Genomic DNA, 26654 nt, shown 5'->3' with positions numbered 1-26654 from the left:
AACTGATACCTTGAATAGGACAGCAAGGTGAGAGATTCCTATTCCCAAGGGTGGCCTTATAATTTAACATGTAAATCAAGAACTTTTAGAGAGAAAAAGGAGTACAGTATTAAATGCTGACCTGAGACTCTCGCAAGTCCAAATTGATGAGACAGGTTGGTGTCAGGGATCATAATGTTCTTCCCCAAATCTGAGAGTGTTATCCTACAAATATGTATAAATAATCATCTCCTGAGCTTAGAGATTGGTGTTAGGGACAGTGGAGTTAATTATAAGGCAAACTATATGTCTCAGACATCTGAAATATACATCAGACATAAAGTCAACCAATGGAAACCAATGCAACCAATGCCAACCTATATAAATAGGACACTAGGGTTATGCCATTTTAGCGCTGTTTTTGTACAGACACTGTGTTATTGATTTATTAGCTACTAGTCCAATGAGAGCTGACAAAATACACATTACTGTCTCCACTTTCTTGCTACCTCTAACCCAGGGTGACCCTGGCTATACCTGTCACATTGGGAAAACATGCTCTCACCTTCACCTCTTTATAGCATGTTCTCTTTGTCACCTTCTAGTCCTCCCCTGTTTTTCATCTTCTACACACAGAGGAACATCTGATGGGATCGTTCAAACCGAGACTCCCCCCTCCCACTACAAAAACTGAGAAAGATCAGCACTATAATTACCCAAAGATGATAGCACTTTAAAAGATTATGAAAACTTAAAGAAGTAGGAGTGAAATTCTTGTAGGTTTTAGTCTGTAGCATTTAGATGAATTGGCAAACTTTCTCTGACTTGGAAAGCCCAGATACAATACAGACAGTCTATAACTCCATCTTTTAGGATTTTGATGGTGTGTGAGGGGAATGCATTGGAGAAACCATCAGGAAAGAACTGCTTCTTCAAAATCAGAGATTGGGACTAGAGGGCTCTATGATCTAAGGTTCAACTTTCTCACACTATGCTTGGTGCCCTTACTTAGTATCCTGCTCTACCAGAAACCATTGACGGGTTTTCTTTATAGTCATAACTTCAAGAGCAACTCAACTGTACTCCATTGAAGACAGAGGTACCAATATTTAGATGACCAATCATGCCTTAGCACTAGGTCTAAGCCTCTTATGCTCTGCCATTAGAATACTAATTTTGCCATTAGAATACTAATTTTTAAAAAAATTTTAATGTGAAATTAATGTTGTCTGATACTAGTATGGCCACCCCAGCTTTTTTGAAGGAGCTGTTTGCTTGCAGGATTGTTTTCCATCCTTTGACTTTGAGTCTGTGTTTGTTCTGGCTGTTGAGATGAGTTTCTTGTAGGCAGCAGAATGTTGGGTTCTGTCTCTGTATCCATTTTGCCACTCTGTGTCTCTTAAATGGTGAATTTAGACCATTGACATTGAGAGAGAGTATGGTTATGGGGTTTTGTGTCATTTTCTGTAGGGTGTGTTGTGGTTGTAGGGTTTGTCTTGTCTTATAGTAGCCCCCTTAGGCCTTGCTTTAGGTTTGGTTTTGAGTCTATGAAGTTCCTGAGCTGCTGTTTATCTAGAAAATAGTGTACTGTTCCTTCGATTTTGAGGGAGAGTTTAGCCGGATAGAGTATTCTTGGTGAAGCATTCATTTCAGTGAGTTTTTTGACTATATCTTGCCACTGCCTTCGGGCTTGCAGGGTTTCCTCTGATAGGTCTGCTGTGAATCTAAGGGGTGCTCCTTTGTATGTGATTTCCTTCTTTGCCCTTGCTGCTTGCAGTATTGTGTCTCTATCGGCAGCATCAATCATTCTAACTATGATATATCTTGGAGTGTTTTTGTTGGGGTCTCTTTTAACTGGCACCCTTCGGGCTTCTTGAACCTGAATGGCTGCATTGCGGAGCTCTGGGAATTTTTCAGCAATGATTTGTTTGACGGTGTTTTTTTCGTTGGGATTGTTTCCCTGAGCTTCAGGTAGTCCCACGATTCTAATGTTGTTCCTCTTGGAATCATCTGCTAGGACTCTGATTCTCTGAAAAGCTATTTTGAGGTCCCTTGCCACTGTTTGTTGTTGCGTGTTGGCTTGGCGCAGCTGATCTTCCAGCTCACTGATTCTCTCTTCAGCTGCGGTCATTCTATTTTTAAGAGAAGAAACTGAGTTTCTCATTTCATCTACGGAGTCTTTTAATCGTGACATTTCTGCTCTCATTTCTTCGCGTAATTTGTCGATTTTTTCTGGCGGCCCACATCCACAAGAACAAAAACAACAGGTGCTGGTGCGGATGTGGCGAGAAAGGGACCCTCCTTCACTGCTGGTGGGAATGCAGGCTGGTCCAACCCTTTTGGAAAACAGTATGGACGATTCTCAAAAAATTAGAATTTGATCTCCCATTTGACCCAGCTATAGCACTCCTGGGAATATATCCCAGAGAGGCAAAAAGGTATAGTCGAAGTGACATCTGCAATTGTTTGTTCATTGCAGCACTCTATACAATAGCCAGAATCTGGAAAAAACCTGAGTGCCCGAGAACAGATGACTGGTTAAAGAAACTTTGGTACATTTACACAATGGAGTACTATGTAGCTGTTAGAAAAGATGAAGTTATGAAATTTACATACAAGTGGTACTACATGGAAAGTATCATGTTAAGCGAAATGAGTCAGAAAGAGCGGGATAGACACAGAAAAATTGCATTCATCTGGGGAACAAAAAGCAACAAAACGGGAGACTAACACCCAGGAAGGGCTCAGATTAGTACCAGGAATTTTGCTCCATGACTTGAAGGCCAGCCACATGTGCTAGGTGAAAAGGAAGCTCAGATAGAGAAGAGAGCACCAAATAAAGGGTGTTGTGAAGACCCTCCCAGGGTGGGAGAGACATGCTAAAAGTAGTCTATAGACCAAACATGATTGCCACTCAATGCCTCTCTGGCAAAACACAGTACCCAAAAGAAGAGAGAGAGAACAATGGGGAATGCCTTGCCACAGCGGCAGGGTGGGACGGGGGTGGGGATGGGGGGTGGGAGGGATGCTAGGACCCGTGGTGGGGGAGGATGGGCACTGGTGGAGGGATGGGTACTTGATCATTGTATAACTGAAACCCAAGCACAAAAATTTATAAGTCTATAAATGTACCTCATGGTGTTTCACTAATAAAAAAATGATTAAATAAAAAAAATTAAAAAAATAAATTAAAAAAAATTTTATTAGTGAAACACCATGAGGTACAGTTGTAGATTTACAAATTTTTGTGCTTGGGTTTTGATTATACAATGATCAAATACCCATCCCTCCACCAGTGCCCATTTTCCACCACCATGGATCCCAGTATCCCTCCCACACCCATACCCCCCCCCATCCCACCCTGCCTCTGTGGCAGGGCATTCCCCCTTGTTCCCTCTCTCCTTTTGGGTGTTGCGGTCTGCAAAAGAGGCATTGAGTGGGAATCATGTTCAGTCCACAGTCTACTTTCAACATGCATCTCCCCTTCTGGGAGGATCCTCCAAACATCCTTTATTTGGTCTTCCCTTCTCTATCTGAGCTGCCCTTTCCCCTAGAATGCCCGGCTGGCCTCTAAGCCATGGAGTAATCCTCCTGGTACTGATCTCAGCTATTCTTGGGTATTAATCTTCTATTTTGTTACTTTATGTCTCCCAGATGAATGCAATCTTTTTATGTCTATCCCTCTCTCTCTGACTCATTTCGCTGAGCATGATACTTTCCATGTAGTACCACTTGTATGTAAATTTCATGGCTTCATCTTTTCTAACAGCTACATAGTACTCCATTGTGTAGATGTACCAAAGTTTCTTTAACTAGTCATCTGTTCTTGGGCACTCAGGTTTTTTCCAGATTCTGGCTATTGTAAAGAGTGCTGCAGTGAACAAACAAGTGCAGATGTCACTTCGACTATACATTTTTGCCTCTCTGGGATATATTCCCAGGAGTGGTATTGCTGGGTCAAATGGGAGCTCGATTTCTAATTTTTTGAGAATCGTCCATACTGTTTTCCAAAAGGGCTAAACCAGTCGGCATTCCCACCAACAGTGAAGGAGTGTCCCTTTCTCACCACATCCGCGCCAGCATCGGTTGCTTTTGTTCTTTTGGATGTGGGCCAGTCTCTGAGGTGTGAGATGGTATCTCATTGTAGTTTTGATCTGCATCTCCCTGATGATTAATGATGTAGAGCATTTTCTCATGTGCTTTTTTGCCATAGAATACTAATTTTTAAAAAATTTAAAAAGTGACAATTTTCAGAAAATTACAATGCAAGCAAGATATGAGTGTGTGCGCGTAAGTGTGTGGAAGAGGGTAATTTACATGAAATCTCACATTATTTTATAGGGCACTCTTATTTCTTTGTTTCTGATTGTCTCTTCCTTCTATTTCCTGTAGGCAGATATCCTAGATAACACTCTTCAATTTATTTTTAGAATAAGTATTAATATATTTAAATATTCATAAGAAAGCTATCAAATCTTGTATCCAGTATGCATTACATTGTAAATATAATGGTAGAGTTATAAGGGCTTTCAAAATGATCAAGTTCATGGGGCCTGAGAGATAGTACAGAGGGTAAGGTGCTTGCCTTGCACATGCCTGACCAGGGTTTGATCCCTGGAACCACATATGGTTCCCTGAGGCCCGCCAGGAGTGATCCCTGATCATAGAGCCAGAACTTAGCCCTGAGCACTGCCTGGTATAGCCCTCAAACCAAAAAAAATTGATCAAATTCAACCTTAACCCTAATTTTACAAATGGGAAGATCCAAGGCCAAAAATGACTAACTGGCTTGTCCAAATCCATACACTACTTATTAGGAAATTATATCTAGAATCCAGACCTCCAAGTTGGATAGTGTAAGACTTGCTCCATTTCAGTGAGCTGACCACCAGCTATATCCCTTTCACCTGATGCAGGGATTATATGGAAAAACACTTCCTACCCATCCTGCCAAGTCCTGAAACATTTTATGCCTGAGTTTTCTCCTTGTTGTATTACTGTTGTTGTTGTTGTGTTGCTTTTTCCTCTTCAGTGTTATCTTCTAGCCTGAGGATCCCTCAGGTTCCAGGTCCCAGATCCCTCCTACATCACATCTTGTTCTCTTCATTTCTTAGTACCATGTCTTGGCCAAAGTCAAAGGCTACAGACACTTGATTTCACATGAGAAACAACTCTTCGTCCCATTGAACTTCACATATAAAATAAGAAGTGATGGAACTGGAGTGATAGTATAGCCAGTAGGGTGCTTGCTTTGCATGTGGTCAACCCGGTTCAATCACCAGCATCCCCGATGGTCCCCCAAGACTGCCAAGATAATTCCTGAGTGCAGAGCCAGGAGTAACCTCTAAGCATTTCTGGGTGTGGCCCCCACACAAAAAAGTTATGTCCTAGAATAACTTAGTTAAAAAAGGGCAATATTTAAAAATTATACTTGGATGCCTCACATGATTTTTTTTTGGTTAAGTGCAAATGCTCTTGTTTGATATAATCTTAGACAAATACTACTCTCTTGCAAATAAAAAATACATCTTAGATAAATGTTGACATTGAAAAAAACTAAAAAGAAAAGAAAAATATTGACATTGAAAATAGATGCTATAAAATGAACTTCCATCAGATTCTTAAAAGAAAACAGTAGGGTCAAATGGTAGAAACATTCATCCTTGGAGACTGACTTTCCCCTGAAGTCTGACTTTCATTCAAAATGGTGACATATAGGATCAGAGAGATAGTACAAAGGTTAAGGCACTTACCTAACTAAATCTGTGACCCTGGTTTAAATCCTGGCTTAGAATATGGTCTCCCAGAACCATCAGATATGGCCCCTGGACATAGAGACAGGTGTGACTCCTGAACACAGTTGGGTATAGTCCCTAAACCCTACTGGGTGTGGCCAGAAAAAAGTCAAAATAATGATATCTGAGGGAAGTTAGAGGTCACATAGAAAGAAGGAAGTCAACAGTTTCTATACGCCAATAGCACAGCGGGTAGGGCGTTCGCCTTACAAGCGGCCAACATGGCCGACCCGAGTTCGATTTCCCCGCCCCTCTCGGAGAGCCCGGCAAGCTACCGAGAGTATTCGATATGCCAGACACAGTAACAACAAAGTCTCCAATGGAGACGTTACTGGGCCCGCTCGAGCAAATCGACGATCAACGGGAGGGCCTTTACCTTTACCTTTACTTGAAAACATAGATGTGAATATGTCACTCCAGAATCAGAAGTGAGGAGGAAAATTCAGAAAATTATTTTTTTCAAAAAATTTTTGGTGATTATCTTGAGAAGTCTAGTTTGGAAAGCCCTGGTGTAGGTTAACACTTCACCTTACAGATGAAAAGTCGAATGATATGTGATGCAACTTAAATGATTTGTTCTCCCATGTGATCCAGAAATTCAACTTCTCGACATTTAACTCCAAGTGTCCTAAAACTTTCTTCAGGAAAGACACTTGCACTCCTATGTTTATTGAATCAATAGTCCCAATAGCCCAAATCTGGGAACAATCCAAATATTCAAGAACAGATGACTGGATAAAGAAACTGATATGTAGGGGCTGGAGCAATAGCACAGTGGGTAGGGCGTTTGCCTTGCATGCAGCCCATCCAGGTTCAATCTATTCACAGCATCCCATATGATCCCCTGAGTATCACCAGGGGTAACTCCTGAATGCGGAGCCAGGAGTAACCCCAGTGCATTGCCGGGTGTGACCCAAAAAGCAAAAAAAAAGAAAAGAAAAAAAGTAAAGGAACTGATACATAAACAAAATATAATGCTACTCAGCTATAAGAAAAGATGAAATTGTGCAATTTGTGTTTATGTGATGGATCTGGAGAGTGTCATGTTGAGTGAAGTTAGTCAGAGAAGAGGGAGAAATGCAAAAACGGTCTTTCTCATATGTGGATTATAAAGTAACGCAGTAAAGGAATAACAAAAACTCAAAGGCAACAAAAACTGAGAGTTGTCTTTAATAGGAAGCATATTCAAGGGGGGGGACACTGGGAAATAAAGAAAGTGGACACTCTGGTGGGGGGGGTGTGATGTTGGAATGCTTTTTGCATGAAACCCTGATATTATCAATATTGTAAATAATAGTGCTAAAATAAGACTTAAAATAATTTATTCTCAAATATGGAATGCTTTCTGTTGCAGCTGGTTTGCAGGTAACATGTCCAGGTCACAATCTGAGCAGTTACTGAGACAAAAGGTAAACATCCCAACTTTAAACAGTCTCTAAAAATCTCTATTGGTGGACCAAGAAGCTAATGAACCTCTTATAGAAGCCTTATTGCTAATTACTCAGTCAGTGCATCATATTATAGTGTCGGTTGTCTAGCCTATGGGTTACCAAGTCTTTCACCTTCCTTTGATGCAGGATCTATTGCTGTGGAACAAGCCATTCCAAAAGGCGATGGCTTGAAACAACAAAAGTTAAAATTTGCTCTTCTGTGTTGTATGTTTGGGGTCACTCCAGTAGCTGTGGTTAGCTGGTGTACTGTCGGGGTGAGAGAGGGAAAGCAGCATTGGATTGAACTGAGGCAGTCAACTGGGGTGCCAGAGTTCTCCCCAGTGATTAACTCAGGCTTCCTTACAGCGTGGTGATCTCAAGGAAGTGATAAGAGAGGATAAGGACCCCAATTCTATGAGAACACTGTATTTGTATCATGCTTTCAAATAATACTAGCACGGTTTCAAAAAGAGCTTCATATAATGTTCATACCCCAAGTTCTTTCAAAAGATGGTATAAAACCTGCAATGATTATGCAGTGAAATGTCGTATTAAGTCTACACCTCTGTCATATTTTCTAGTGTTCTATTATTGACCAAATCAAGTCACATGGACCATTCCAGAGTCAGCGTGGGAGGAGAACACAGAGGGCATGACTACAGAGGGATAATTTACTCATGGCCATCTTAACCAAAGTATAGCAGATGTAATGACAAATAAATCTATCCAATTTTGTGACTAACTGGCTTCGAATTTACCAACAACAAAACGCTGACTTCCAGAAATGACCTTTTAATGTAACTCAACTAATAAAAGAGCCTAATTATTTCCTTAAGAAATACTGGCAAGAAATTGATGACTTCACAACACAAATAAGTATTTTGACACATTTACAATTTATTATCTGCTCTTTCAGGATCTGGATCTGCTTGGAATTAGCACAAGACATTCAGAAATACAAGTTGAGCACAGAACTTAAACAAACGATTTGTTCTGGCTCTTTGCTTCCCTAAAAGCTTCCAAGGGTGTGATATAATGTCATGTGTTTTTTGAAATTTTATCGTTGAAAGAGGAAAAACACGTATTTGCTCAAATACAAAAAAGAGAACATGATTAGTCAGAATTAAAACTTAATCACAGAGGAAGAATTGAAACACTGGGGGTAGAGCTGTAAAAAGATTGAGTGAGAAGAGGGGAGATTTAAATGATGGGCCTCCTTCGATGCCAACTGTTGAACAATCTGTGTCATCAGTGACATTTAACTAGATCGAAAAGCTATGTTTCACCACCTACCAGGAAAAATCGTTTTCAAGAATAATGAAGATGTTTCCTGTTCCTTCCACATATTCCTTCCTTTCCAGGGAAAAGAAGGAGCATTCATGGTTAGAAATTCCAGCCAGGTTGGAATGTACACAGTGTCCTTGTTTAGTAAGGCTGTGAAGTGAGTATGGCATGGATTTCGTTCTTTTATCTTTTGTGTCTGTTCTTTGGCTACCGTGGTCAATCACCTTTTTGGAATAAGATGCTATTTGTAAACTCCAGAAGTTAAGGCTTAAAGTATGTGTCGAATGCGACCATTTAGAGTTGCCCTCTGCCCCTACTTCCAAGAGGATGGTTTTGTGGGTGAACCCTGTGCTTCGTAGAGCGCAGCCAGGTGCCTGGTGCAATGCATGCCTTAGTGAACAAGTGTCACAAGAATCTGGGGAACGCTCTTCAGGTCTCTCCTATGTCCTAAACAAGAGGAAAACAGCAATGGACCCTAAACCCTTACACATTCAACCCCTGCTGTTGAGCTGAGACCTACCCCACCCCCAGTAAGTCTTCCCATCAAGGTCAGAGTTGGCAGAAGGCAGAAGCTGTGTAGTTGTGTGCCCTGGATTGCATCTATCTAGCGAGCTATCCTCATTGGGCTGCTTCCACCCTTTATCTAAGCTGTCTTTATTAGATAAAAAATCTATGTGCTCAGTATTCAACAAGGCATCTAGACTTAAAGGTAAACCACCATCACTCTTATCTCTAGGACTTTAAGTTTTAAGCAAATTTGTCATGAAACTATAGATATAACTTTGAATTTATAGAACATAATTATGAAGCTAATGGGACTTAATGTGAAATTTGAAATCTGGATATGTGCATGACTATGGTAAAGCCTGAACATGTAGTACTTAACTGCATTTTATTATGATTACAGGATTGTCAGGAAATTAACACTCCTAGTTAAATATCTATAATTGAGTGATTCTCTCAGGAAAGAACAGCACTTTTCAGCCTGCAGGATCCCTCCCCAAGAACCCTCTTCTTTGCTCTGGCTGCGAATACCCCCCTCACACCCCAGCCAAATTAAGTTCCCTATTTTCATCCCCATTATTAATCTAAAAGAAAATTGGTGTGCAGAATAACAGTTGAGAACTGAACAGCAGCATTCTCAAGCACCAAACACAGATCGATCCCAGCTTATACTTCCCCAAGAAGGAATGGCCCAGGAAGTGGGGATTTCATTCTACTGAATTCTAGATGTACACAAAAGCTACTTGGAGTTCAGAAAGATGCCTCTTCAGTAACTTCGGAGCATCACAGATTACTTCAGATAAATACCAGACACAGTAACAACAAAGTCTCCAATGGAGACGTTACTGGGCCCGCTCGAGCAAATCGATGATCAACGGGAGGGCCTTTACTTTACTTTACTTTACCACATGGCAAGGCTTTCTGAATTCCCTTTCAACAGTTCGCACACGCAACTTTAGTCATCATTACGCATTGTTAATTCAAACTCAGGTTGCTTCTTATAAGTGTTTTAACATTCTTTCTTCCTTACCAGTGACAAAACAGGAACAGTCAAACATTACCATGTGCATACAAATGCTGAGAACAAATTGTACCTGGCAGAAAACTACTGTTTTGATTCCATTCCAGAACTTATTCACTATCATCAGCACAACTCAGCAGGTAGCTTATTTCAGTTTTCTTTTATGGCTTCTTTCAATAAATATCAGTTTCCCTGGTTACTACTAAGCACGCTGATGGTCATTATTATACAGAGAACCATGAAAGTGGGGAAGATGCTTTCATATTCTCTGCCTCCTGTGGCCTCTAACTTATATTTTCTGCAATCTAACATTATAAACTCTCTAATGTCAAGAAAAAAAGTTGAGTGAAATAGAAGTAAAGATGCTCCACATAAAAATATGAACAGGTTGGGGCTGGAGCAACAGCACAGTGGGTAGGGCATTTGCCTTGCATGCAGCCGACCCGGGTTCGATTCCCAGCATCCCATATGGTCGCCTGAACACCACCAGGAGTAATTCCTGAGTGTATGAGCCAGGAGTAGCCCCTGTGCATTGCCGGGTGTGACCCAAAAATCCAAAAAACAGGTTTATAACACCCAAAAGGAGAGAGAGAGTAAGAGGGAAGGTGCCTGCCACAGAGGCAGGAGGTGGGAAGGGGTGAGAGTGGTGGGAGGGATACTGGGAACGTTGGTGGTAGAGAATGGGCACTGGTGGTGGGATGGGTACTTGAACATTGTTTGACTCAAATGCAATCATGAAAGCTTGTAAGTCTGTAAAATAAATAAATAATAAATAATTAAAATGTTGAAAGATGAAAAAAATATGAACAGGTTTGAAGTGAGGACCCGGGAAGAGAGTTCAAAGGGCTAAGTGCATGCTTTGCTTAGCGGAGACTCAGGCTTGAACCCCAGCACCACACCTCCCCAGCATCTCTGGGGACAAGTCCCAAGTACAGAGGCAAGAGTAGCCAGTGAGCGCTGATGAGTGTGGCCCCAAAACCAAAACAAAGGTGTGCTCCTTCAAGCCCCGCAACACATCTCTTTTCTGTCTCTGTTCTTGCTTACTTGCTCTTTCTCTCTTGAACACGACTTCCTTTCCTTCTAGCCCACTCGTATCTTTCTTTTTTTTTTGTAGGAGTACTGCTATTTATTCAGCCACTGATTAGCTGATTGAATTGGGCATGAACTCCACATCTTTCTTTTTTTTTAAGTAAATAGAATTTTATTTGGAGGGTTTTTGAGGGAGAGAGAGAGGAAGAGAGAGACAGAGACAGACAGAGATAGAGACAGAGACAAAGAGACAGAGAGAGAGAGACAGAGAGAGACGTGCTTAAGAGAGATCCCAGGCTTCTCCAAGGGCAGAGTCCCTACACTCATCCCAGCATGAGACACAAAAGCATGAAAGCTCACATCTCAAGAGGGGTGATGCGGGTGACACATCTGCTTGGGCACCACATGTGCTTGGCCACCTGGACTCAAGCAGCACATGGGCTTTTGCAGCATACGCACGCCCGCATCCTTCTAAGTAAGTTTCATCCAATAAAAACTATTTTGCTTCCTGAAACAAAAAACCTAAAATCCCAATTTAAATATTTGTAAGCACTTCTCTTTTTGTTAAAGTAAGGTGATCGAAAGATGCAAACACTAAGAAACAGCTAAGAAACAGTTGGCATTGGAGGAGAAAATTTCATGGTTATTTTTGTGTCTGTGCTGATGTTTTTGATGTTTTTTTTTTCTGTGATGACAATCACACTTACCATTCATCATATAGGAACACACATTGTGGATTCCTGTACATGTATGCCTTTCATTTTTTCAAAGATCTCCCTCTACACATTTTACTTTTCCACTTCCTTTCTTTATTCAACTTGTTTCTGAAGTCTTTTCATATTTATGCATATAGCTTACTTCAGCTTCTCTAAAAGCTACATCACCTATTTCTTCCCATTGCTCAAGCGGGCCCAGTAACATCTCCATTGTGACACTTGTTACTGTGTTTGGCATATCGAGTACGTCACGGGTAGCTTGCCAGGTTCTGCTGTGCCGGTGAGATACTCTCGGTAGCTTGCCGGGTTCTCCGAGAGGGGTGGAGGAATTGAACTCGGGTTGGCCATGTTGGCTGTGTGCAAGGCAAACGCCCTACCGCTGTGCTATCGCTCCAGCCCCATTAAAGTTATTGAATTTACAAGGTCTGGAAACTACTCATATAAAAACACATGTGTGGGATCTCCCAGGACTTGGAAACCTTTCTATGTTTGAAACAAACATGAATTGTTTTGTGGGGGTGTATTGGGGCCACACCCAGGAATATACACGGTTAACCCCTTCTCTGTGCTGAAGGGTCACTCCTGGCAGTGCTCAGGGGACCCTATGTGGTACCAATGATTCAAAAGGGGGGGGAAGCTGCATGAAAGACAAAAGCTGTACCCCATGCATTCTCCCTTGAGCCCTGCAAACACTGACGTTTTTGAAGAATTGTATCATCACCATAAATACTGTAATTATTTTCATCCAGATTTACCACAACTCAGTTTAAACAATAAAAATGAATCGACCATTTCATACATTTAATGCAGTTTAGCAGGTTAGAGCAATAGCACAGCGGTAGGGCGTTTGTCTTGCTTGCCCGGCCCAACCGACCGGGGTTTGACTCCTCTGCCCCTCTCAGAGAGCCCGGCAAGCTATTGAGAGTATCTTGTCCACCAGGCAAAGGCTGGCAAGCTACCAGTGATGTATTCGATATGCCAAACACAGTAACAACAAGTCTCACAATGGAGACGTTACTGGGCCCGCTCGAGCAAATCAATGAACAACGGGAGGACAGTGACAGTGACAATGATTTCGGTAAAAGACTCCAGTTTTTAAAAATTAACTTATTTTGGGGGGCACACTGGCAGTGCTTAGGGGTTACTCCTGGCTTTGCAATCAGGAATCACTCCTGGTGGGCTCAGGGGACCCTCTGAGAGGCTGTGGTTAGAATCTGGGTTAGGTTTGTGCAAGGCAAACACCCTACCCACTGTACTACCATTCCTGTCCCTTATTTTGTAACTGTATGCAATGTTCTGATGTCTTGACAAATATATATGTGCTTTGCATGTACATATTTAAACAAAGTAATGTAAAGGTAAAGGTAAAGGCCCTCCCGTTGATCGTCGATTTGCTTGAGCGGGCCCAGTAACGTCTCCATTGGAGACTTTGTTGTTACTGTGTTTGGCATATCGAATACTCTCGGTAGCTTGCCGGGCTCTCCGAGAGGGGCGGAGGAATCGAACTCAGGTCGGCCATGTTGGCCGCTTGTAAGGCGAACGCCCTACCCACTGTGCTATCGCTCCATAAAATAAAAATGGAAAAAAATTAACTGAAAGATTCCATCCAGTCACATTGTGGAGACTTTAAATTGCATAAAGAGTGATTACTCTTTAACTTTGGTTTTGTTTTACACTTTTAATTTTGGGTTTTACTTTTAAAACTTTAATTAGAATTAGCATTTACTATTTAAAATTTTAATTAGCGTGGAGCTAGTTAGTCACAGTAACGAATCCACCTAGAAAAGGAATATGTTCCAAATGGATTCTCTTTCAGCCTTGCCACAGCCTTAGCTCTGCTAGTTCAGCTCCCGGAAGGTAGGGGATGTAAAGTGACCACGTGACAACATGCTATGGTGTGTGTTCATGTGACACTGATTCTGTTGCAGGCATGATCACACGACTCCGTCACCCTGTGTCGACCACAACCAACAAGGTTCCCAGCTTCGCGTCCTTGGGAAATGGTATGGACTTATCTTTGGGCTTCATTTCCCTCCATTTTTGGTTCAAAAGACATGTAAGTCATTTTTGAAAAACGCAGAGAGACAAGAAGGTAGTCTCTGTGAATTGGGAAGGCTTCAGATATATTTGTTCATTTTCTTAAAAAGCAAACCCTTTTCAGTTCTCTTAAATCTGAAATCTCCTCAGCAATGCCCAAAGTATTGTCTGTTTCTGTGCTTAGACTTGCCATCAGCCCCATGGGATCCCGTTATCCGTTCCTGCCTCTTGTTCTGTGCCTGTCTAGGGGAGCCTGTCTTCAACCTGTGTGCTTAGGATAATGCGATCCACCCAGATAACAATTTAATTTGTTTTATAAGAAAGTGTAATGCGGGCTGGAGCAATAGTACAACAGGTAGGGCATTTTCCGTGCATGTGACCAACCCAGCTTTGATCCCCGGCATCTCATATGGTCCCCCCAGCACCGTGCCAGGAGTAAAGAGGAACCTCTGAGAACCATGGGGTGTGTTCCAAAAACAAAAGAAAGAAAGAAAGAAAGAAAGAAAGGAAGGAAGGAAGGAAGGAAGGAAGGAAGGAAGGGGAAGGAAGGAAGAGGAAGGAAGGAAGGAAGGAAGGAAGGAAGGAAGAAAGAAAGAAAGAAAGAAAGAAAGAAAGAAAGAAAAGAAAGAAAAAGGAAAGAAAATGTAATAATGTTTTACCGAGCTTAGAGCACTGAGTACATTTTGATACCAATGCCCAGATACCTCTAGTTAGTCAAGATATTGAGGTTTGTAGTTAATAATGGTATCTGCCTCCAATGCAATCCAAGTTGGCATTACTGTGTGGTCTAAGTAGGTCAGAAAACTATAGCGTTTGGGGATTTTTTGAGAGACAAAACTTAAAATCAAAAATCACTTGGGAGGGGCCGGAGTGGTAACCCAGCGGGTAGGCCATTTGCCTTACATGCAGCTGACCTGGGTTTGATCCCTGGCATCCCAATATGGTCCCCTGAGCACCGCCAGGGGTAATTCCTGAGTGCAGAGTCAGGAGGAACCCAGAGCATGAGTGGATGTGACCCAAAAAGCAAAAAAAAAAAAAAAATCACTTGGAAAACTGTTAGCCCCAAAGCCTTCTACACAAACCTAAAATGTGTCCGTTTTGCCTTGTTAGACATCTGGGAGCTGAAAAGAGAAGAGATTACAGTGCTGAAGCAGTTGGGAAGCGGTCAGTTTGGAGTGGTCCACCTGGCCAAGTGGAAAGGGCAATACGATGTTGCTGTGAAAATGATCAAGGAGGGCTCCATGTCAGAAGATGAATTCTTCCAGGAGGCCCAGACCATGATGTAAGTTTTGTCTGAGCAATACCAGCTGAGTCCTCAGTCCTGTCTGTCACATTTGCAAGGCCTGGAGTGAGCGTTTATGCAACAGAGAAATGCAAAAATTAAGTGAGCACACGTCAAATAGATTCTGTGAACTGAAGCGACCATGCAGTGGATAAGGTACTTGGCTTGCATGGGACTAATGCTGGTTTAATCCTAGCATCACGTAAGGTCTCCTGAGCACTGCCAGAGGTCACTCCTAAGCACAGAGCCGGGACTATCTCTGGAGCACAGCTGGGTATGGCCCAGAAACCTGAAACAAAAAGGTCTGGGGCCAGAAAGACAGTACACCAGGTAAGCCTTGCATGCATCTGGCCTGAGTTCGATCTCCAGCACTGCATATGGTCCCCAAGACTCATCAGGAGTGATGCCTGAGCCCAGAGCCAGGAGTGGTCCAAAAGACAAACCAAAGAGGTTCCATATTTCTCCTTTGAAAGTATACCTTCATAGTAACCAGAAAGACCTATTTGAATTTAGAATTCTCAAGAATCTTTAGAGAAGCCTGGCCTGGCCCAGGGCCTCCAAGTCCCCCAGACACCCCCTTTCTCCTCCCATCCCCCAGCTCCATTGTTCCCTGAGTTCCATACTAATGTACATCGTCTAGAGGACTCAAGCTCCCTTTATTTCTCTCATGAACCATATATACAGACCCACAATTTGTGCTAGTGTGGTTCACTCTTGGGGGAAAAGACCCAGGAATAACTCATGCGTCCTGTGCAGGAGGTCTTCAGGAGGTCTCATGTGTCCTGTCCAGGAGATTTCAGAGTCCTTATACCCTAAGGATGATCAGAAAGTGGCAACAATCCTGAGTGGGCATATCTCCTTGGCCCTGTGGCTTCCTTGTGGGGTGGGGCAGAGTAGGATGAGAAACAGACTGTGTCTCTACAAAACAAAACCCATGCCTAAGGCAGGAACAACTACAGGTCAGAAATAAAGTAACACTGAAGACAATATCCACTTCCTTCCTGTACTGTCCATGCCATCCGTTAAAAGTCTCCTTCCCATCCATCCTCTTGCCTCACCTGGTAAGTGGAGATGACGTTCCTACTGGATCTCAGCTCCAGGCACATATTCTTGGCGATACATCTTCTCCCCATCCCCATCCAATCTCCTCTCTGTTATGTAAGCTCAAAGAAATATTTTAATGTTTTTTACCACTGTTTATCAGATGGTGTATCAGACTTTGAAGGCTTGACCAACTACCCAGATCAGTTGGAGACTATCCAAGTCTTCGCACTGAAAAGTCCTGTGACCAAGAAACCCTACAGTCTGAAGCAGATTGGAGCAGCTGGTTATCCTTTTAGGAAACACTTAGCAGGGTAGAAAAAACAGTGCTATAGCAGGACTTGGGTCAAAGGTCAGTGAAATCACAAATCCACTGCAAAAAAAGAGCACTTTCTGAATGTTGATAGAAAGGCTTCTATAGATAGAGCTTACAGGCTTTTTCTCTAAGCCCAAATATTCAATCTTCATAAGAAGTCTCAAAAGATGTACTATTGTTATCTTTGTTTTACAGGGAAACTGAAGCACAGAAATGGTAAATAACTTGCCCAAAGCGGAGAATGCAAACTCACCAGACAGTTCAGTGTCCGTGTGCTTAGCCCCTTTTTTAATCAGGAAAGTCAGAACATTTTTAGAAGAGGAGGTACTAGATAGCTACAAGTTTCATGAGCCGTACAACCTGTATTCTCACTAGGCCCAGATCCTGCATTCAGATTTAATGCTCTGCTTCCATCCTCTTGTAATTCTTAATAACCTTTAAACAAGGGTCCCTGCATGGTCCAGTTGCATGGTCCCCAGGAGTGATATCACTTGTCATAACTTTGGCAATAGGATGATCATGAAAATGGGAAGGGTTCCTTTAATGTTTTCCTTTGTGGAACAGAAAAGGAAATTTCAGAAATTTCCTTAGACTCATGATATAATTCTTGTGTCTCGGAGTAACATTCTTTAAAAACTGGTAATCAGGAGTCAGTGACAAATCACATTGTCATAATGAAAATCTTAGAGTGGACCAGAATAGGGAAAGGCTTTCCATGGGGGAAGTATCAGTTGGCATAGAATCCACAGCCATGCTGAGACCACTCTCCACATGCATGAAGGAACCTGCAGAGGAACACAGGCATGCGGGTCCCAGGGCTGAGATCTTCAAGCCTGCTCGGTTATCGGGACTGGACCTCCTCCACCCAGATCTCCCATCTTCCAGTAGGTAGGCGTCACACCCACCAACTGCCCCCAGCGCCAGGTAATCCCATCAACGGCCAAGACCCAGAGACTATAAAACCCAGATTCCGGAAGCACGCAGCAGCTAATGCAGCCATGCGACATCTTATTATCTAGTTCTTACTCTGGAGAACCCAACAGGTTACCGAGAGCATCCTGCCCGCATGGCAGCGTCTGGCAAACTCCCCATGGTGTACTCAATATGCCAAAACCCAGTAACAATTATGAGTCTCATTCTCCTGACCCTGAAAGAGCCTTGAATATGGCACTTTCTAAAATCTCAAGGGCTAGGATGAAGGAGATGTTACTGGTGCCTGCTCGAGGAGATCGATGATCAACAGGATGATCGTGATCGTGATAGAGTTCCTATTATGAGTTCCATGGCAAGGGATTGAATTTGTACAAAGAATAGTTTTTATTGGACAGTGGACTTTTTTCCAACCATAGGTCTTCCCTTTTAAGGGAGTGAGTGAGTGCCATTTAGGTCTTTATTTTACTTTGGTTTTAGGAACACACCCAGCAGTTCCCAGAGGGATCATATGGTTCAATGGATCAAATCCTGGGCTCCCACATCCAAATCATGAACTCAGTTCATTGAGCTATATCTTCAGCCCTCTGTGCAGGTCTTTAAATTACTGCAAGATTAATAAAGAAATAGTATGATAAGATATTCCCCTATAGTTACACTAAGAAGAAAATGAAATATTTCATAAATCCTCATTCATTAAGAGTTTCTTATTTTGCATGTTAAATTTATGTCTACTTCACACATCTGAACACTGAAGAATCGTGCTGTAAATTTATAGGAACAGATGCATTCATAATGGCAAGTTGATGAGTATTGTAATGGCTATGTCATATCCTACCAGAAATGCTATAAATTTGGTTGCAAGTTTCTTAATTTATTATTGAAAAGTAACATAATAGTATAAAATTAGTCTTTTTGAGCAGAAATCAAAATTGTGCCTAATATCACTTCTCTAACATGACTATTTTCATTTTGCCTTTGCTCTTCACATCCAGATATTAAGTAAGTACATTTTCAGAAGGAAATATCTAGACATGAAGGTGAATGCTCTTAGAGTGCATGTAGCTCCCTTCAAATAAGTCATGGGAGTTCTCAAGAGACCGTGGAAGACTATGGAATCTCTAAGGGAACAGACCACTGCTTCTCTGTAGGAAAAAGGAAGAAAGTACCTACAAATGCTAAATTATTGCTGGAAGTATAATTGTTTAAAATTAGGCAGTATTTTTATCATTTTAATACAAAGGTGCTCCTAAAATTTTCTTTCTCTTTCCTTTCCCAAGTGCAATGGGGGTATGACCAAAAAAACCCCATAAATCTGAGAAGGATTTTTGTTTTGTTTGGGGGTCACACCTGGCTGTGATCAGGGCTTACTTCTGGCCCTATGCTCAGGGATGACTCCTAGCAGGCTTAGGGGACAATATGGGGTGCTAGAGATTGAACCTGGGTCAGCGGCTTGCAAGGCAAGTGAGTGCCTTACCTGCTATATTGTCTCTCTGGTCCCAAGGGATTGTTTTTAAGATGTGGAAAATGGCATGTGGCATCTCAGTACTGAACTTCGAAAATCTGTTGTTTCCAGGAAACTCAGCCATCCCAAGCTGGTAAAATTCTATGGAGTGTGTTCGAAGAGATACCCGATATACATAGTCACTGAATATATAACCAATGGCTGCTTGCTTGATTACCTGAAGAATCATGGGAAAGGCCTGGAACCCTGCCAGCTCTTAGAAATGTGTTATGACGTTTGTGAAGGCATGGCCTTCTTGGAGAGTCACCAGTTCATACATCGGGACTTGGTAAGAAAAGGTCGAAGGAAAGCTTGGTAAGCAAGCTCAAAGGAAAGAAGGCAACAATCCACAGGGCTCCCTGCTTCACTCTATGCATACACAGACACTGAAAGGGCCAGGAGAGCATCTTTTCTCTTTGTTCCCTTTTGACAGGCTTAGGGACATGATACTTTTGCTAAAAAATCACCATTTCTTTTTTATTTGTTTGACTTTGGGCCACGCACAAGGGTTATTCCTAGATCTGCACACGGGAATCACTCCTGAGTCAGCGGTACTCAAGGGACCTAATGGGATGCCGAGGAACGCCCTACCCACTGTGCTATCTCTCCAGTCCCCTAAAAATCACAATTTTAAAAGAAAATATTTAAAGATCAGAAAGAGGGGCTGGAGGATAGTACAGTGGGTAGGGCATTTGCCTTGCACACGGCCGATCTGGGTTCAATTCCCAGCCCTATATGGTCCCCTGAGCACTGCCAGGAGTAATTCCTGAGTGCATGAGCCAGGAGCAACCCCTGTGCATCACCCAAAAAGCAAAAAAAAAAAAAAAAGGAAGAGTAGAAGCCATCATGGCCTATACGTGGTGTAGTATGAAGGAAAACAGATGGAAAAGACTGGTGTGTGTAGTGTTTCTCTGAACTGTTAACCCCCAGTTGGCTTTTATTCCAGGAAGGGCCTAGTTAACACTTAGCAGTCGTTCCCCTCAATTGCAGTTACAGAGATGAAAACCAACCAAGTCAAACCGCAAAAGCCCTAGTCTATAAGGAAATGAAATTTGTATATTTGGGCCAGGGTAGGAGTGGGGAGTATTCTGCTTGCTATTCACTTGGTGTTTATCTTTTAGAGATTGTCTTGTGTCAAAGAGCTAACGTGCTAGGAACAGCTAAGCCAGTGCCTTCTGAAAGTCTCTGGTGCAGCATTTATGCTTTAAAAGCATCCATTACAACACAGTTTTCCAGTGGTAGAGAGGAACCCCTAGAAATGAAATTTTTCATCATGTTAATGAGCTCAGGTTCTTGCTTAATGTGCAACACCGTTCATGCTGTTTGCTGAGATGAACGATGGGGAGAAAATGCAGGAGCACATTTCCAATTTGAAAAGTTAAAAGGTGCAAATGAAAAAAGACAACATCTGTACTTCAGATCACGCCTTTGAAAGGCAGCCTTTGAAGTTCTGAGAAGCAATTATATATTCTGCTGAAGAAAAATGATTCTGATGTCAGGAGACTGTTGGTCATTTTTCCTGCTTGGTAATTTTGTCTTTCTTCCAAAGGCTGCTCGGAACTGTTTGGTAGACAGTGATCTCACAGTGAAAGTTTCTGACTTTGGAATGACTAGGTAAGCCAGTTCCAAAGGTGCAACTAGTGCCAGAAGGACTTCCTTTCATTTAAACGCTTTATGGGGATATAGAACTGTGAACTGGGGCGTTGCTATCTGGGTCCCTCCCCTTCCAACCTCTGACCATCTCATTTCTTCACTGAGATAGAATTCTTTAGAAATTATCCAAGGTTCCTTTTAATTCTTTCCACACCCTGGTAAATATTTTCTAAACTTAAGAGGAAGTTCAATGAAATCCTAGACACCTATTTTTATCAACATCTAGTATATTCCATTTTTAATTTGTATTAGTCCCATCAATGTATTTCATATTGCTTTTATTCTGGGAGTAAAAATGCTCGAAGAGCCTCTCACAGCAATAATCAGCCTGTCAGACCGGAGCCGATTAAGTGTGAGCCCTAAGGTCCTAAGTGATGCTGTTTGGACTCTGTGATGGCGGGGACCAGTAGGAAAACCCTGATGGTGCTTGGTGGGTGAGGCCTCCAGGGAAGAACTCTTGATGTTCTAGGACTCAGCGATGTTCAGGGGACCGTGGAATTTCTAGTGATCAAACCAGGGTTGGGTGCATACAAAGTGTGCACCCCAGACCCCTGTGACATCTTCCTGGAACATTTTAAAGCAACGTTTATTGCTTTATAACACTATATAACTTTGGGAGCATAGCATCACACCTCAATATTTGAATAAGCCTCACCACAGCAACCGTCAGGGCACCATGCCACTATCACAGTAACGCTCCACCATCTCTCCATCCATTCCCCCTGTCCCTCTAGTAACCAGAAAAGTCTAAGCATTACTTATGTTGTGTTTTATCAGTCTGATTAATTTGTTAGTAATATTCCATATATGAATGTAATCATGCATATGTGGAATGTAAAATATATGGTAACCATCTATCACTTTCCTACTCACTTTGCACAAAGACTTCAAGTACAATTCATGTTGTCAAAAAGGCACAATTTCATCTTTTTAAATAACTGGACAGTATTTTGTCAGATGGACATACCAAAGCTGCTTTATGCAGTCATATTACCATAGATATATGGATTTAGTCTATTTTTGTGCATCTGTGAATAATGCTGTTGTAAACATAGGGGTGCAAATGTCCTTTCAAATTACTGATTTCATGTCCTTAGGATAAATGCCCAGAAGCATTAACCTTTTAGTCCTCTCTCCTTTCTGTTTCTTAATATGTGTACAAGTGGGTAATGTATTAAGCTAAGATGAGTTTTTATTGTCATACCATCAAATTTTCTGTATCACCAAGTAAAGCATAAACTTGGATTTAAGGATCCTTTCATTTCCCTGATTTCAAGTCATCCTACTATTTAAATTTGAGTCTATTTTCACAGTTTTTCATAGGAAATAAAGACATTCAGGTTGGCCTTTCAGTCAGTAAACATTTATCAAGAACTTGTTAAGTGTTTTAGAGTTCTGTGAGATACTGATATAAGTGTGATAATCTCTGCCTTCAACCTGCCCACAGTTTAGACAAAAGGAGAGGCAGATGATCCTGCCATTGATACAAAATACAGGTGTAAAATTGTTCTCACTCAACATAAACTCACATAATTCCAAGGAGGAATAATGCCGCTTCAAAGAAATGTGGAGGGTTGACCAAGGCTAATCCAGTATTTGGAAAACGTGGTTTTGAAACTCCACATATATTTTTTCTTTTTTTGTGGGGGGTTCACACCCAGAAATGCTCATGCTCAGGGGTTACTCCTAGTTCTGCACACAGAAATTACTCCTGGCAGTGCTTGGGGGACCATATGAGATGCTGGGGATTGAACTCGGGTTGGCCGCATGCAAGTTAAACGACCTCCCTGCTGTACTATGGCTCCAGCCCCAATACACACACACACACACACACACACACACACATATTCCAAACTTCATGATCAGGAAGTAGTTCTCTTCTAGGACCCTTCAATGTTGGCAGGGCATCACACCAATATAAGTGGTCATCTATATCAACACTCCAAACATGTAACTATTAAGCACACAAGGAAGTGCTGCTCACAGCTACTTAGGGAAAGGAGAAGTGTCCAGGACTAGGAGGTAGAAGCACACCCTGTTCTCAAAGAAGAAATAATGCCTTGATAGCTTAGGAAAAGGGAGACATGGTCTTCGTCTGAATAAGGAATCTTGGAAGCCTTGCATAGGCCATGTTGGTCACACAGCTCTGTCTTCACATCATTCGGATGCTTGTGACTTTCCTTGGTCCTTGAAACATCTTGATTTCATTTTTACATTTCTGTGTTTTCTGTATTGACCCACTATTCTGCGCTTAGACTTTGGTGTTTCCAAGGTTACATATTTTATTTTTGGCGATAAGTTCTTCCCATGTGGAGCTCAGAAGGTCTGGGGGCCTCTCCCACCAATATTTGACCAACCAGATTAGCAGTTAAATGCAAGGACCTGAGCATGCAGCCCTGCTAAGACCCTGTGGTGCGAGGGATCATCAGGGCCACCCCAGAGGTGCACAGGGGGCCTCCAGAAGACCCAAGAATTTGACTGAGACTGGATGGCCCAAAGGCCTTCAGCTGGAATCTCTGCAGCGAAATGGGGGGGGGGGGAGGGCTTCCAAGCTCCTCCCATTATGCACAACCAGGTGACTTAAGGTCTTTTGATTTCCCCTCACAGGTATGTTCTTGATGACCAGTATGTCAGCTCAGTAGGAACAAAATTTCCAGTCAAGTGGTCAGCCCCGGAGGTGTTTCACTACTTCAAATACAGCAGCAAGTCGGACGTATGGGCATTCGGTAAGAATGTGACCTCACGGGACCAAGGCTGTTTCTTAAGCTCGTTTCTACAACAGGAAACCACAAATGCAGCAACATCCTTTGGTAGCAAAAGTCTCTTGTGCTTACAACATTACTTTTATTGCCTGAGACAAGCAAGGGATCCACAATGTTGAAGACCTTTCCTTGGCCACTCACTTGATGTCTGCCACCTTTTGTGTTATCTCATCTTGCTAGCACCTTCTCCCAAAAACCAACGGGACTGAAAGCTTTTCATGGAAGACTCTAAAGAGTTTTCAAAAAAAGGGGTCATTGAAAGAGAAAACCAAGTTTTCCATGATATCTAAAGCACCCAAGGACTGAAAATGAAGCCTGTAAGCTCTCTCTGAAGCTAGTGGTGAGAGTCAGTCCCTTCTCGGTGGATGCTTTGCACCTGCCTGGTGTATACACCAGTACCACACATTTCTTTGGCCCCCATCAACTTCAACCAGTGTCTTCGTTAAGACCCACACTTAGATGAGGGGATCAGTAAATCATAGCCCAGGATCAAGTCCCATGGCCTGTTACTATAGGGTTTGATTGCAATCCTTCCACCCCCCTCACTGTATACAGGATCTGTGGCTGACTTTGTGCTGCAAAAACACAGCAGTATCCAGATACTGCATAACACATCACAAAGCTTAACGCACTATGTATTTCTCTACAGAAAGAGTTTTATGAGCCTTATTTTATTGAAAGGTCTGTATGAAAATTTAGGAAAGGTAATTAGAAAGCAAAAATTATTATTCAGTTACGATTTTATAGGTCTTTAGCTGTTTTTTTCCTTAGTGAGGAATGTCAGGCCTGTTTACAGTCAATATCAGCTGGGTCCAGGATGAGTTTTCCAAATGCTCATCCAGATGTAGAAGACATTAAATACAATTGAGACCTATTTCATGCCTGCCTTGCTCAATAAGCATAATTTAACTTTCTATACAAAACCCATAAGACTATTGGCAAAAGCAGAAAAATAGTTAGCCATTTAGTTTTATATCTCAAATTTAAATTTTTTGTCTGAATTTTTGGAGCCACTCCAAGTGGTACTTGGGGCTTACTTCTGGCTCTGCACTCAGGGATCACTGATGGAAGGACCCAGTGAATCATATGGGGTGCTGGCAGTGAATGCCGGGTCGGCTGTATGCAAGGAAAGCGTGAGACCCATTGTACTATCTCTTCAGCCCCCTTAATGCAAGGCCAGAGCGATAGTACAGTAGGACGAGCACTTTCCTAGCACATGGCTGACCCGGGTTCAGTCCCTGGCACCTCATATTGTCCCCTGAGCCCACCAGCAGTGATCCCTAAACACAGAGCCAGCCTTGAGCACTGCCGGATATGCCTCTCCCCAACTGCCTCCTGCAAAAATAAAAAAACTAAAAAAAAGGAAATCCAAGATTAATAGGAAAGGGGATATCAAAGAAAGAGCATTCTGGTGAATTCTTGATGTCATTCGCGCAGTTTAATTTGCCAAACTTGGTTTCAATCACTTTATATCAATTGCTATACCTGATGAAAGTTATTTTTAAGAATCAGTATCTTCAGTAGCTACAGCTCACTTGGGGTAAAATATTGCACTCCCCAGCTTGCTCCTCACTCCCTGCCATACCACATGGCTCCAGGTACTTCCTGGATGCTTCCCCAAACTGCATCTGTTCTTAATATTTGCCCCAAAACTCACTGGAGAGAGGCTGTGCAAAACAAACCAGAGCAATTCTTAAGGACTCCAACCAAGATAGCACTGTAGTACTGTCCTCCCGTTGTTGATTGATTTGCTTGAGAGGGCACCAGCAACATCTCCATTGAGAGACTTGTTCTTACTGTTTTTGGCTTATTGAATACACCACGGTAGCTTGCCGTGTGGGCAGGATACTCTCGGTAGCTTGCTGGGCTCTCTGAGAGGGATGAGGGAATGGAAACCGGGATGGCCGCATGCAAGGCAAACACCCTACCCACTGTGCTATCGCTCGAGCCCCCAGTATGTAGGGCTTTATTTGCAGTACTGGGGATTGAACCCAGGGCCTCACACATGGGGGACATTTGCTCTCCCGCTGAATCATAACTCTGGCCCTGAAATGTTTATTTTTAAATGAAGACATAACAACATATTGTGTTGCCCTACTGTAAAGATTTCACATAAAATTTGCAGCCCTAAGATTCAATGACGTTAGTTTGGATTTCGCAGTTCTAGAACAAGTTTCTTCTTTTTGTATATGCTCCTGGTTTTCCAGGTGTTTGAAGCTGACTGCTGAAATCTGCTGCTTTAGCCAAGGGCCATCGTGTGATTTAAATAATCTGGCACTCTTTGAGTTTTATTCTATTGATTCTGAAAGACAACTCTGTGAAAATCTCTACATAGTTTACTACACTGGGAATCTGAGTGAAGAGCTGTTCAAAGAGTTTCCCAAATGTCTTTTCTAAAGAGAGTTTTGAAGGGAAACTGATGCTGGTGGAGGGTGTGGTGTTGCAATGTTTTTCACATGAATCCCTGCCATTATCAATATTGTAAATCAGTCCTAAAATTAAATCCGGAAAAAAGAGCTGCCCAGGCTATGCATGCAAGAGATCTGACTGACCCCTGAATGTCCCCCTCTTGACTGGCATGAGGAAGAGCACTTTGTCTCTTTACCTTGAGTCCAGTATCCCTGGACTAGGGGACTGTGGCCTCCCAGATGTCAAACACCCAATCACTGTTCATCTCCATAAGGAGGAGTCAGTGGTTTTAATCCAGTTCTTTTTTTTTGGCCTTTTTTGGGGGATGGGGTGGGGAGGGCATAGTCACACCCAACAATGCTCAGAGTTTTCTCCTGGCTCTGTATTCAGGAATTACTCCTGGAGGTTCTTGGGGGACCATATAAGATGCTGGGGATGGCAGCTGCATGCGAGGCAAACTCCCTCCCAGCTGCACTATCGCTGTGGCCCCTTTTATTCAGTTCTTAAAAGGATATCTGGCCCACAAAATACTACCATGGTAATAAAACAGAACCTTGGCAATAATTTCCCTTTAACTTTCCATTGAAAGGCAATTTCATCGTCCAAATCAGCTTGTTGCACAACACTGCTGTGCCACAAAGGTCAAAAACTTCAATCTGCCCCGAGGGAGGACTGGGACGGGAGGTCCCCGTCACACGGAACCAGGGCCCCACTCTCGGTCCCAATCACCCCGTGAACTTCGACCCCATACAGTAGCTCTCTCTGGAGTTGCCCTTCCTATTCACCTAGTAACCAGTAAGAAGAGCCATTGAGGTCTCAAGTAACCCAGGAGGAGACCCTGGCTCCGGAAGTGCGTGTAGGCCCACCACTACCCTGTCTTTTTCCCTCTTTTGGTCCCTTGCCCCTCCCGACCAGGTGTGTGACTGTCATCATCAATGCCCCCTTCTGACATGGCTCTCTCT

General features: G+C 42.5%; 1 protein-coding gene across 1 annotated transcript in view; it reads left to right on the top strand.

Moving 5' to 3' along the window:
- BMX (BMX non-receptor tyrosine kinase) overlaps nt 1-26654 on the top strand; it is a 59104-nt gene that overhangs the window by 27673 nt on the left and 4777 nt on the right. The window contains exons 10-17 of the mRNA XM_056131260.1: nt 7129-7183; nt 8566-8645; nt 10026-10153; nt 13687-13761; nt 14906-15077; nt 18941-19157; nt 20418-20482; nt 23129-23247. Coding sequence (XP_055987235.1) covers nt 7129-7183; nt 8566-8645; nt 10026-10153; nt 13687-13761; nt 14906-15077; nt 18941-19157; nt 20418-20482; nt 23129-23247 — 911 coding nt within the window. The remainder of the gene's footprint in view (nt 1-7128; nt 7184-8565; nt 8646-10025; nt 10154-13686; nt 13762-14905; nt 15078-18940; nt 19158-20417; nt 20483-23128; nt 23248-26654) is intronic.

This window comes from Sorex fumeus, unplaced genomic scaffold (assembly GCF_029834395.1).
Source record: "Sorex fumeus unplaced genomic scaffold, SorFum_2.1 ptg000086l, whole genome shotgun sequence".
NCBI lineage: Eukaryota > Metazoa > Chordata > Mammalia > Eulipotyphla > Soricidae > Sorex > Sorex fumeus.
This window is presented reverse-complemented; position numbering and strand designations above follow the sequence as displayed.